The sequence below is a fragment of the Benincasa hispida genome, chromosome 2 (genome assembly GCF_027475165.1).
Source record: "Benincasa hispida cultivar pf3 chromosome 2, pf3_genome.v1.1, whole genome shotgun sequence".
NCBI lineage: Eukaryota > Viridiplantae > Streptophyta > Magnoliopsida > Cucurbitales > Cucurbitaceae > Benincasa > Benincasa hispida.
Window position 1 is genome coordinate 35860830 of NC_143479.1, and position 13652 is coordinate 35874481.

The 13652-nt window shown below is 36.7% G+C and overlaps 1 protein-coding gene across 1 annotated transcript in view; it reads left to right on the forward strand.

Annotated features, from left to right (window-relative positions):
• The window catches only part of PTAC3 (plastid transcriptionally active 3), a 41942-nt gene that overhangs the window by 12733 nt on the left and 15557 nt on the right, over window positions 1-13652 (forward strand). Inside the window, exons 5-7 of the mRNA XM_039023363.2 lie at window positions 6127-6199; window positions 8281-8358; window positions 9665-9822. Of these exons, the coding sequence (XP_038879291.1) occupies window positions 6127-6199; window positions 8281-8358; window positions 9665-9822 (309 nt within the window). The remainder of the gene's footprint in view (window positions 1-6126; window positions 6200-8280; window positions 8359-9664; window positions 9823-13652) is intronic.

Sequence of the window (13652 nt, forward strand, 5' to 3'; positions counted from 1 at the left end):
CCAAACAAACAAGTCCCTTGGATCACAAACTATAGAAAGAATCTCAGGAAGGAAATAACGCCACCTGTTATCTCTTCGGCTTCAGTTCATAAGTCTGAACAAAGATCAGTTCAAGGTACTAGTAGTCCTATCCCTAATCATGATAATAAATGTGATAACACTGATGCTTGTGTTGAAAATGTTGAGAGCAAAAGCAGGGAAGATAATGCCAGCAAGGATGTGATTGAGGTTGATGATGATGCAGAGACAGATGAGTGTGACTCTTGAGGACATGGTAGAACTTGGAAAAGAAGCTTCTCTTATTCCCGCTGGAAAAAAATGTTGAGAGTGGGAAAATAACAGAACCGGAGGGAGAATGCAGTATGTCAGAAGAAAATAAAGATAGAGATGAATCCCTTGATCTTCCGATTGCTCTAAGGAAAGGTACGAGATCATGTACTAAATATTCGTTGCAGAGTTACTTGTCCTATAGTAATTTATCTCTTGAGTTCAAGGCCCTCACTACAAACCTAGACACAGTGGTGATACCATACAGTATACACACAACATTGGAAAGTCCTGAATGGAAAGTCGCAGTTATGGAAGAAATGAGAGCTCTCGAGAAAAATCATACGTGGGATCAAGTCAATCTTCCAAATGGTCATAAAGTAGTAGGATGTAAATGGGTGTTCACAATAAAGTATAAGTCTGATGGAACTGTTGACAGATACAAAGCCAGATTAGTGGCCAGGGGTTTCACTTAGACGTTTGGGGTTTATTTATTCAGAGACCTTTTCACCAGTTGCAAAGCTAAACACAGTTTGGGTTCTCCTTTCTATTGCAGTTAATAAGGATTGGCCCCTTCACCAGCTTGATGTGAAGAATGCCTTTCTCAATGGAGAACTGGAGGAAGAAGTCTATATGAGTCCTCCCCCAGGATTTGAGAAATAGTTTGATCACCGAGTTTGCAGATTGAGAAAGTCCTTATATGGGCTAAAACAGTCACCAAGGGCTTGGTTTGATAGATTTACTATGTTTGTAAAGTCGCAAGGATATAAATAGGGTCATTCTGATCATACTCTGTTTACTAAAAGGTCTGTATCCGGGAAAATCGCAGTTTTGATTGTTTATGTTGATGACATTGTTATTTCAGGTGGTGATATCTCAGAGATTGACCGATTGAAGCCAAAGATGGCTGAGGAATTCGAGATCAAGGACCTTGGAAAACTAAGATACTTCCTCGGAATGGAAGTAGCTCGATCAAGAGAAGGAATTTCAGTTTCCCAATGGAAGTATACTCTGGACCTGCTCAAGGAAACAGGTATGACGGGGTGCAAACCAGTTGATACCCCTATAGAAGCAAATGCAAAGTTAAGTAATACGAGTAAAAGTGTTCCAGTGAGTAAAGAAAAATATCAACGACTTGTTGGGAAATTAATATATCTATCTCATACTAGACCCGACATCTCTTATGCAGTGAGTATGATAAGTCAGTTCATGCAGTCACCATACGAAGAACACATGAGGGCAGTAGAGCACATTTTGAGATATCTGAAAACTTCTCCAGGGAAAGGCTTGATGTTCAGGAAAACTGAAAAACGATGTATCGAAGCTTACACCGATGCTGATGGGGCAGGATCTGTAGTAGACAGAAAATCAACATCAGGATATTGTACCTTTGTGTGAGGCAATCTTGTTACATGGAGAAGCAAAAAGCAAGGTGTTGTTGCCAGAAGCAGTGTTGAGGTAGAATACAGGGCCATGAATCTGGAAATCTGTGAAGAGATCTGGCTTGAAAAAGTCTTGAAAGACCTTGATCAAGAGCATACCAGTCCAATGAAACTCTATTGTGATAATAAAGCAACCATAAGCATAGCAAACAACCCTGTTCAACATGATAAAACAAAGCATGTGGAGATTGATCGACACTTTATCAAGGAAAGACTTGATAGTGGTAACATTTGTGTTCCTTATATTCCCTCCAATCAACAAATTGCAGATGTCCTAACAAAGGGGCTTCCCAGACAGTTGTTTGATGCATGTGTGAGCAAGTTGGGACTTACTGATATCTACGCCTCAACTTGAGGGGAGTGTTGAAATTAGGGTTTTGCACTCTAGGGGCAATTTTGTCTTTTTCATTGTACCCTAGGGTTTCCCTGTTCTCTATTTAAGCTGTTGGTCTATTGTATTCCTTTGTATTAGTTTTCTAATAATAATTTCCTTATCCCGTGGTTTTTCTCTCTAATTAGGGTTTTCCACGTAAATTCTTGGTGTGCTATTTTCTTTTCCCTACTCTATTTTTCATCATTATGTTATTATTATTATTATTATGTAAATATTACATTTAAATTTCAAAATTGATTATTTATTGGGAAAGATAATGAATATGTTTAAATCTAGAATATATATGTGAATAATTTGATTTATATTTATTTCTTTTTACTAAAAAAATTAATTAATTTTTTTAGTCAAAATTTGAGTAATTTATCTTTAAATTTAAATTCTCAGATAAAACTAATCATAATAAACAATTTAGTGATAAAGTTAATTATTTAATTAAAATTTGTTCACATTAGTGATTTAGATTAATTGGATTTTTTTTTTAAAAAAAGGCAACGGGGAAAAATTTCCCGCGGGGAACCTGATCCCCGCGAATTCCCCTGGGGAATCCCCACCCCGATCCCCGTGGGGAATTTTACAGGGATGGAGAATGAAATGGGGAGCGAGGACGGGGGATGGGGAATGGCATCCCGGCCCCGACCCACCCCGTGGACATCTCTACCCGCCGGTGGCCTTGCATGTGCAGGCCTCACCCAATTTTCGGAATGGTTTCGTTGCCACGACAACACAAGTAGGGGCAACATTTACGATTTACCACATCTATGATGTAGAGTATGCAGGCGTTGACTTGAGCAATTGTGGTTGATCAAGTAGCTTAGCAAGTTCAGGTGCAAGGTCAAAACCAATAGGATTTGTGGTCTGAAGCTTAACACCCACGGGATTTTAGGAAATATAATCCCTACATGTTTGATGGGTCCCACGAAGGCATAACTTTGGTTGTCTTCAATAAGGCTGTCTTCCAATATATGAAATATCCCAACGACAAGAAGCTATAGTTTGCAATCTTCGTGCTCATGGATGATACCAAAATTTGGGGGCAATTGGCATAAATGTTGATAGACGCTAATGCTGGACCTGTGACTTGGGAGCAGTTTAAAGAGTATTTCCATAAGCAATACTTCTTTGCATAGACGGTGCTTTATAAGCAGGCAAAGCTTTTAAACCTTAAGCACAAAATTAAGTCAACTGTTGAATACGACAAAGAAATCAATAAGCTATCTTGTTTTGCTCCTAAGCTGGTAGCCACTCACACTAATAAGAAGGAAAGATTTATCCAAGGACTGAGGGAAGAGGTGCGGTGTGTCACAAACGCACTTCCGAAAGGTTCACAAAGTGATTGTGCAATACTTGTTCTCACCCATGAACAAGTCAACTAATTTAGAGAATTGGTGGCTCAACGGGTATATCTCACAACCTCCGCTTCCGTTTTGAAGAAAATGGTTTTAGGAATCGGGGTTAAAGAAAAAGGTATTTGCAAATGTTTGAAAGTATGTTAAAGAGAATGATTGTTGTAGGCTAGAAACGCAATAAGGGACAACAACGACTTAAACCTTACAACTCCAGATAGAGTATATTACAAACATTTTTGTGATTTTCACACCTTTGTATATGAAAATGGCGATGAGTCACTTGCGACAAAAAGTATAAGGAAAGTAAACTAACTTGCATAATGAAACATATAGCATGAAAGCATGGTAAAAATGGGTGAGTTTGGGAATATGGCCATGGGGAACACACCCTGGACAAGCATAACCATGACATAGTGCATTGTGTCATCCCTTGTACCATTAAGTTATGGAATAGCGCTTTGTGCAACTACACAGATAGACTCGCATGCCATGGATGGGTATTTGAGATTTTCCAGGACCAGGTTCCTCTTCTGGCTAGAGGCGAAAGTCAAATAAGATGTCTTACAATTCCTAGCGGAGGTACCAAAACACAGAAAGACCACAACAAAGCTTTAGGCAACATGCCACCAAGATAGAAATTGCCTGGGAAGAGAGACTAATGTGTTGCTTTTGTGGAAAGCGTCATGGGGGGGCACTGCATGGCCGGAGTAGGAGTGTGCTATCATTGTAGGCAAGAAGGGCATACAATTGATAAGTGCCTTAGTAGGAATGCTGCAGGTGGAAGGGATCCAACCCCTGGATGGATAGGAGGAAAAACAACAAAGAAATCAGGGTTTCTGCTATGACTTGACAAGAGGTCGAAAAGTCTAATACTGTGGGGACAACTACATTTCCCATTATAGGTCACTATACCCGAGTGTTATTTGATTCTTGTTTCTTGCATTCTATTGTATCATTAGTTTTTGTAAAGCATGCTAGGCTAGAATTGGAACCCTCACAACATGTTTTGTCCGTTTCTACGCCATCTTGATTTATTGTTTTGGCACGTGAAAGAGTAAAAGCATGTCAAGTTTTATTAGTAGAACGATTGTTAAATGTAACTTTAATAGTTCTAGACATGCTCTTAGGCATGGATTTGTTGGCTGAAAATCATGCCAACATAGATTGCTTCTTTGAGGAGATTGTTTTTAGTCCTTTGGCAAAAGCCAGTTTTAAATTTAAATGGGCCAAGACCTCGTAGTTTCAGCTACAAAAGTAAGAAAGTCGATCAACCAAGGCACATGGGGCATGTGGTTGATGGCAGATGCATTGAGAGGTCATCTTGACGTGAGTGCCAGTCGTTGGAGAGTATGCAAATATTTTCCTAGAGGATCATTTGGGTTGCCACAATTCCAGGAGATAGATTTTGGAATTGAGTAAGAGCCTGGCGTAACTCCTATATCTAAAGCCTCATATAGAATGGCTCCAGCTTAGTTGAAGGAGCTTAAGACCCAGATTAAAGAGTTACTCAATAAGGGTTTCACACGTCCAAATGCGTCACCTTGGGGTACGCCATCTTTGTTTGAGAAGAAAAAGGATGGATCTTTGCGTCTTTGCATTGACTATAGGGAGTTCAAGAAAGTAACCTTAAAGAACAAGTACCCTCTCCCTCGAATTGACAATCTCTTTGATCAGTGATAGGGAGCCATCATTTTCTCTAAGATCGACCTCTGTTCGGGGTACCATTAATTAAGATTAAAAGATATTGACATCTCCAAGAAACGTTCAAATCTAGATATGGACATTGTGAATTCACTGCAATCTCTTTTGGATTGACCAATGATCCTGCAGACCCATGAATGAGGTGTTTGAGGAGTTTCTTGATACTTTTGTGTTAGTTTTTCTCGATGATATCTTGGTTTATTCCAAGATAGCAGCAAAACATGAGTGGCATACTTGATTTTCTTAGATCTCTAACTGCAGTCATAATAAAAAGATGAAACAAATTAAAAACAAGCCAAACTAAAGCAAACAAAAAACCATTGCACATTTTCTAGGGGAATCCATAGCCAAAGCCAAAGGAAAGGAGGTATTGCTAGAAATTGGGATCGACCGATTCTAACAAGATAAACTCAGGAATGAAGAAACACACCAGCCCACCCCCGGATCAAGTGAAGGGAAACAAAAAAAAGGGGAAGGTAGTAGTAAAAGTGTAAAGCCCGTTAGGGTAAGAGAGAGAGTCCTAGAGAGAGAGAATGTGAGTGGAAAATGTGGGGCCGTCTGGTGAGCCTGAGATGAAGAAGATTAGTATCAATTGAATGGTTTTTGCTGTCAGGAAAAGTTGTTGTGAAGAAGAGTGGGGATAGCTTAAAATCAACCACAAAAGAGCTGTAGTGTTGGATTTTTTAGCTAATTTTCATCCATTCACAATGTCTTATCATGCTGAACTCTGAAGACACAAAAGGAAAAAAAGGAAAAAAAACTCAACTCAACAGTACAAATCCTTCTTGAGGGTTTCAATAATTACTATCTGTTTTGGTTTACTTATTGTTTTGGTATATCTACAAGAAGAATGAGACATTCAATAAATATGGTCTGGTTTGAGCTGGTTTTGCTTTTATGTGCAGTTTGTAACTAAGCTCTGCTCATATTCTCCATGGTTGAAGTTTTGATGCTTTGCAACTATATCATATGACAGATTACATGAAGCCCGATACTGAGACATATAATTGGGTGATCCAAGCATATACAAGGGCTGAATCTTATGATAGGTATGTTTCTCCAGTTCACAAATTTCTTGTTATGTACCATCCAATTTCAGGTGGCGTTTAATTCTTTTGGGTGGGTGTCTCCTTCCTTTATTGTGGTATGATAGACAAAGTGGTCTTGTTTCCTCCATTTCACGGGTGGATGTTTGGAACTTGATGCATTTTAATGCCTCTGCTTAACTGATGTTACAAAGCTTTTCATGATATGTTGTTTCTGATTACATGCTCTTTGTCTTTGCGCTCTTGCAATTTATTTTTGGATGCTCTTCTGCTCAGTTTCAAGCCTCTGTTTTTGTGTGGTCATTTTATACTTTTATTTTTCTCGATGAAAGCAATTCTCTTAAACATGCATCCATTTGGTAGTGATAAAAATTGGACTAACTTTCTGTTTCCTTAGTATTCTGGAGGGATTTTTTTTAAGAAGAAAGAATTGATAGATGAAGTAATGGAGTTGAACTAGATAAAAGATCATTGTTTCAAATTACGAAATACGAATATCTTGATTCCAAAAACAAATTCATACAAATTCACTTATGCTGGGGAATGTCTTTTCTGCCTTATTTATTATTTTACGCGATAGATGATATATTTTTTATTTTATGAATTATTTATTTATCTATTTATTTTTTTCTGAACAAGAACAAAACTATTCATTGAAGAAATAAAAACTCATTGGATACAAACTCCTAAGGAGTGAATAAAAATAAAAACATGCTATAAACAATAAAAACAACAGATAGAACACAACAGTAATATGAAAGCATTCCAGTTTGGGAAGGGCCAAAGGGATGCTTTAGATGTGCTGAATTGAGACAATGACACCACAGGACGATCGTTATCTTAAAAAAAGACTCTGATTTCTTTCCTTCCAGATTTTCAAAATCAAAGCTTTGACCACTGATCCAAAATAATTTTGTTTTAACAAGAAACTTCTCATTTGATATAAAGATAAGGAATAAATGTTCAAGGGAATCAAACTCTCAAAGGGAGTGAATTAAAAATCCAAATAGCAGATACAAGCACAAAGTATCCAAGGAAAATTGACAAATAAAGAACCAAAAATCATTTTCAAATCTTTAACTGATAGACTTAGAGTGCTTGCATAAGAATGAATTAACTATGCATGAGGCCTCCACCAAACACTGATAACCTATAGCTGTTTCAAAACTTCCGGATAAAACCAAGAACTAACTTCCGACCAATCAAAAAACCTTTTAGAACCCAAAGAAAAAGCTATCTGATGCAACAAAAGCAGAAAGCTACTCAGTACCAAAGAGAATGATTTTATCAAACTCCAAACTTCGAGTCATTTCTGCATATAACACATCAAAAAAAAAAAAAAAAAAAAACTGCAACTGATCAGGAACAAATACCCGTTGAAACAAGCTTTGGTAGAATCAACTTCAGTAAAGAAATAAAAATCTACTTGTGCAAGTCAACCAAATATCTGAGAGAAGCCAAAACAAAACTTTGCAGAATAAACCAACATGGGGCTCACATCAGAGCAAAAGGATGAAATTCTCGAAAACTCAAGACCAGTCATGTATCAGGGCTGAAAAGACAGATCCACGATCCAAAGTAATTGATACCAAACCGAACTAACAAAGGAAGGCCAGTTAATAACTGAAGGATATTATTTTTTACATCAGAGTAAAACACCCAATGATATGCTGGATAATTTGAACCAGCAAGCTGATAATTATGGACTCCCAAAAAAAAAAAATATGGTTATGAGCAGTGAGCTTTCCCCATTTGTTGTCCAAAACAGAAAATAGAGGGCATGAGGCTTCCCTACGCCTTTTTGATGAACATCTGCAGTATTGAGATGACTATCAGCAAAATCCAATGAGAATGTTGACTCTTTTTGGACTTTTAGATTTCACAACACTGCTAACAAAACTTTCGGAAGGGGAGTAGATATATTCAACTTTCTTGTAAGAGATTATGTAGAAGTGAATAAAATTTGTATTGTGGTTATAAGAAATACATTTATTCAGAAGTCTGTTCCGTTTTTGTTCTCTTATTTATATAGATGCTTATAATGCTTACTATTTTACTATCAAACATCTCATTGTTTTGAGTAGGGTGCAAGATGTTGCCGAGTTACTTGGCATGATGGTTGAAGACCACAAGCGTCTACAGCCTAACATGAGAACCTATGCGTAAGTTGAACCTTAGTTGTATTGCTTTCATTATTTTTACTTGTATCTTGTATTTTGGAGCATTAGCCTCTTTTCATTTCATCAATGAAAAATTCGGCTTCCTTTCAAAAAAAAAAAAAAAAAAAAAAAGTTGAACCTTAGTCAGGAAATTAAAAATTATTCTCTCATTGCTTTGTTTGAAGTCAAAGACATATCCATACCCTTACGATTATTGAATCTTGACACTACATTGGATGACTTTTTTTACTAAGGACTTGGACACTATTCTTGGGGCCGTGATTCTATTTTATTTGATTTTCTTTATCTTGGGGGGGGGGGGGCACCCCAATAGGTATATAAGGTAGAAGAATGAACCTCGTTTGCAACATTTGTAAATTAAGGCACGAAATGTTAAATTTCTCACTAAGAGAAATATTTGAGTAAATTTAATAATGAAAGCTATAATTAAATTAATTGTAAAAATATATTTCAATTTTTTAAAAATAATTTCTTCTTTCATCAGAGGAGCAAACTGAAAATAAAATAAAATAGTAAGCAAGCTCCCTAGTTTTGTACATCCTCTTGTAGATCTTTTCAAGTCTTAATGAGAAATTCTTGGTTTCTTATTGTTAAAAAAAGAAAAAAATCAACAAAAGTATAAATGGAAACCAGAGAATGGTCTTCCAGATAATCGTGCTTATGATGAAAAACTGGATGGTGTCTTGTCTCGATCTTAACTATCTTCTTTCTCTGTGAGGGAATAAGGTCTCTTCTCCAAGAATTGACATAGGAGAGGTTATCACTAGACTCCATGAGATAGAAAGAGAAGGGGGAGAAGAATATGGATGAGTCTCATTTACTGATGAGAGTTAACCCTGGAACTTTTCTATTAAGAATTATGTACTACCTCGATAGCAGGAGTTGGGAGAGCTCTATTGTTTCTTTTTAGTGGATTGTTTCTCTTTAGTGGTTTTCTTTATTTTATGCTTTTGTTGACTCAAGCTTTTTTTGAATGGAAACAAGATTTTTTTTATTGAAATAATGAAATGAGTCTAATGCTCAAAGTACAAAAGGAAACAACAAATAAAAATACAAATACAAAGTCATAGATAGACCAATGATGTAGTAAAACAAACAAGCAAACAAACATAGCTAAGAGAAAATAAATGCACTCCAATTTAAACTAATATCTTGAATAGAGTATTCAGGTACTTCTGTTGACTTATTTGATTATGTTTTGTTTTCTTTGTTATTTAGAGCATTAGTCTCTTATCATTTTAAAGTTCAGAATCATTTTTCAAAATAAGTTTGTGTATTTTTTTTTCAGGCTCTTGGTAGAGTGTTTTACTAAGTATTGTGTTATACGAGAAGCTATTAGGCATTTTCGTGCACTAAAAACCTTTCAAGGTGGAACAAAAGCTTTGCATAATGAAGGAAATTTTGGTGATCCACTTTCCTTGTATCTTCGAGCTTTATGTAGAGAAGGTATTTATCAATTTGTCATTGTTGTTGATAATAAAAATTTCTTTGTTTTCTTTTAAATGATTTGGAGCAGGAACAAGAACTTTGATGGATTCTATTGTTAGACACTTATTCACAACTGATTGTATTGTGAGTTCAGTGAAGGTGCAAGGAAGCTAGTCCAAACACAAAACCAAAAGCTAATGCAATCCACCAAAGGAAATCGTGAACCAAACTTCAGCCTCTAACAAGAAAGGACCAAATAGCTTCTATTACCATGAATAAGACTCTCTTTCGACCAATAAAACTCCATCAAGACATTGTAAAATCCAGATCAGGATTCTAAGGTTAAAGAGTTAAGATTATTGAAAGATAGAAGAAGAAAACACAAGATTTACATGGAAAACCCGAGAATAGGGGGAAAAAACCACGATAGAAGAGCACTTCTTATTATTGTTCAACTCACATATACAAGAGAGGACTAAGATATAAATAGACTGTAGAAAACCCTAATACAGAAAAGGAAAAATAGGGCAAAGTAAAAGTACTAAAATGTCCTTAGGGCTAATACATAACAACCCTTTATTTTCAACACTCCCCTTCAAGTTGGGGCATAGATGTCAATTAGACCCAACTTGCTAACACAAGAATCAAAGCTTTGCCTGAATAATCCTTTGGTAAGAATATCGGCAACTTGTTGACTAGAAGGGATGTAAGGAATACAAATACTGTTACTGTTCAGTTTTTCTTTGATGAAGTGTCTATCGATCTCTACATGTTTTGTCCTATCATGTTGTATAGGATTGTTGGCTATGCTTATAGCTGCTTTGTTATCACAATAGAGCTTCATAGGAAGATTGTTGTTTTGATGAAGATCAGACAGAACTTCTTCAACTAGATTTCTTCGTATATTCCAAGACTCATAGCTCTGTATTCTGCTTCAGCACTGCTTCTAACAACCACACCTTGCTTCTTACTTCTCCAAGTAACAAGATTACCCCACACAAACGTACAATATCCAGAAGCCGATTTTCTGTCTATAATAGATCCTGCCTAATCAGAGTTGGTGTAAGCCTCAATGTATCTTCTGTCAGTTTTCCTGAACATTAAACCTTTACAGGAGTAGTTTTCAAATATCTTAGAATCCGATTCCCAACTTCCATATGTTCCTTGTAAGGTGCTGCATAAACTGACTAACTATACTGACAGCGTAGGATATATCTAGTCTAGTATGAGATAAGTAAATTAATTCTCCCACTAGACGTTGGTATCTCTCTTTATCGACAGGAACTTTGTCAAAAGAATCTCCCAGCTTAACGTTGAATTCTACAGGAGTATCAACAGGTTTACATCTAGTCATACCTGTCTCTTTCAGCAAATCAAGTGTGTATTTCCGTTGAGAAATAAATATCCCCTCTCTTGATCTCACCACCTCCATTCTAAGAAAATACCTTAGTCTTCCAAGGTCCTTAATCTCAAATTCATCATCATTTTCTTTTTAAGCTTGATAATCTCAGCAACATCATCACCTGACAAAACAATATTGTCTATGTACACAATAAGAACAACAATTTTACCCGAAATTGACCTTTTTGTGAACAAAGTGTGATCGGAGTGTCCCTGAGTAAAACCTTGGGACTTAGCAAAGGTAGTGAACCTGATTTTTTTTTACAGAAACACTATCGTGACTTGGAGTTTTGTATTGATTGATTATTCTTAAAATATACAATTACTATTTCCCAAAACAATATAAATGCGAGATGCCAACCCATCCACACTCTCTCAACGTAGGTATAGACAAATTTTCATTTGCAATTATGGCTCACCAAGATCCTGTTGATCATGTTGAGCCTTGCCAAATAATCGAAATGTCAAATATCCTGCACCATATAGAGACTATCGAACCAAGCTCTCGGAGACTGTTTCAACCTCCCGAATTTACAAACCTGATGGTCAAATTGAGCTTCAAAATCAGGAGGAGGACTCATATAAACTTCTTCCTCTAGTTCACCATTCAGAAGAGCATTTTTCACATGAAGTTGGTGGAGAGGCCAATCTTTGTTAACTGCTACTGAAAGGAGGACTCAAACTGTGTTTAGCTTTGCCATAGGAGAAAAGGTTTCTGAGTAGTCTATAGGTCTGTGTAAACCTTTTAGCTACAAATCTGGCCTTGTACCTGTCAAGAGTTCCATCAGATTTATACTTTATAGTGAACACCCACTTGCACCTAACTGTTTTATGCCCTTTAGGAAGAGCCACACGATCCCACATATTATTCTTTTCAAGAGCTCTCATCTCTTCCATGACCGCAACCTTCCATTCAGGACCTTCCATGGCCATATGTATATTGCTTGGTATTGATAGTGTATCCATATCCAAGTTAGAAATGAAAGTCCTGAACTCAGAAGATAAATTACATTAAGATAGAAAGCTATGCATGGGATACTTAGTGCAAGACCTGGTGCCCTTTCTCAAAGCACTAGGTATATCAAGAGAGCCATCGTAACTCCCTGTTTTTCCAGACCCCTCATTAGTAAGAGGACGGTGGTCACACTCAGTTACCTATGACAAAGTCCCATCCTCTGGTGTTTCTCCTAATGACTCATCACTACCTGCAACTTCAACATTCTTTGGAATTATCATATCAGTTTTGTCGCTCTCAACCACATCACACATATCACCCTTGACACAAACATCGGTATTATCATAAGTTTTTGTCACTCTCATCCACATCACACATATCACCTGTTGAGCTGGTGTTGGTTTCGGTTCATGGACCGTAGTCAGTGGAGCAACAGGTGGCACTATTTTCTTTTTGAGATTCTTCGTGTAGTATGTTATCCATGGAACTTGTTTAGTAGGTAGGACAATATGATTCGTACCCAAGAAAGGTTCAGGAAGAAGGTCCGTAGGAGTCGAAGATGTGGACCAATTAGTCTCTTCACTAGTATTCTCCCCTTGAAGAGGACTAATAAGAAAGAAAGGTTTATCCTCAAGGAATGTTACATCCATAAAAACAAAGTACTTCCATGAAGATGGAAGGAAACACTTATAACCTCGCTGGTGAAGAGGATACCCGTTAAAGACACATTTTTTAGCACAAGAGGTAAATTTAGTGGGGTTAGGATCATGACTATGGACAAAGGCAATGCACTCAAACACTTGAAGAGGAACATCAAGAATAAGACCTGTGGTTGGGTATGACTCTTTGCAGCATTCAAGAGGAGTTTAGATGACGACATCTGCCATTCGGAGGTCGACCATGTAACTTCCAGCATTGATCTTTTAGTATGCCAAGGTTTCTTATAATGTTCACACATTGGAGAAGGTTTACTATTCTGCTTGTCACCAAGAATCCAAAGTAGTCTTTTTTTATGAATCAAAAGTTGTGAATACAAGAAGACAGTTCTTCTATTTATAGAGAATTGTAAAGCAAACTAATCCTAATCTTAATAAATCAAAGGACTTAATCCTAATCCTAATAAATAAATGAAACTAATCATAACCCTAATCAATCAAGAAAAGTAACCCTAATCCTAATCAATTAAGGATTTAACTAAGATATCCTAATTTACTCTAATCCTGCCACGTCAGACATTTCTTTGAGAGATACACAAACCTTTCTTTGAACGTGCCACTTCCATTCCTAGGAAGTATTTGAGGTTGCTTAAATCTTTTAATTCAAACTGTTTAGCCAAGAGTAATTTTAATTCTCTTATTTCTTCTTCATGATCTCCTGGGAATATAATGTCATCCACATAAACAATAATAATAGCAATTTTTCCTTTGTTGGGATGTTTGATAAAGATTGTGTGATCAGATTGACATTGCAAGTATCCTTTGGTTTTAATGAT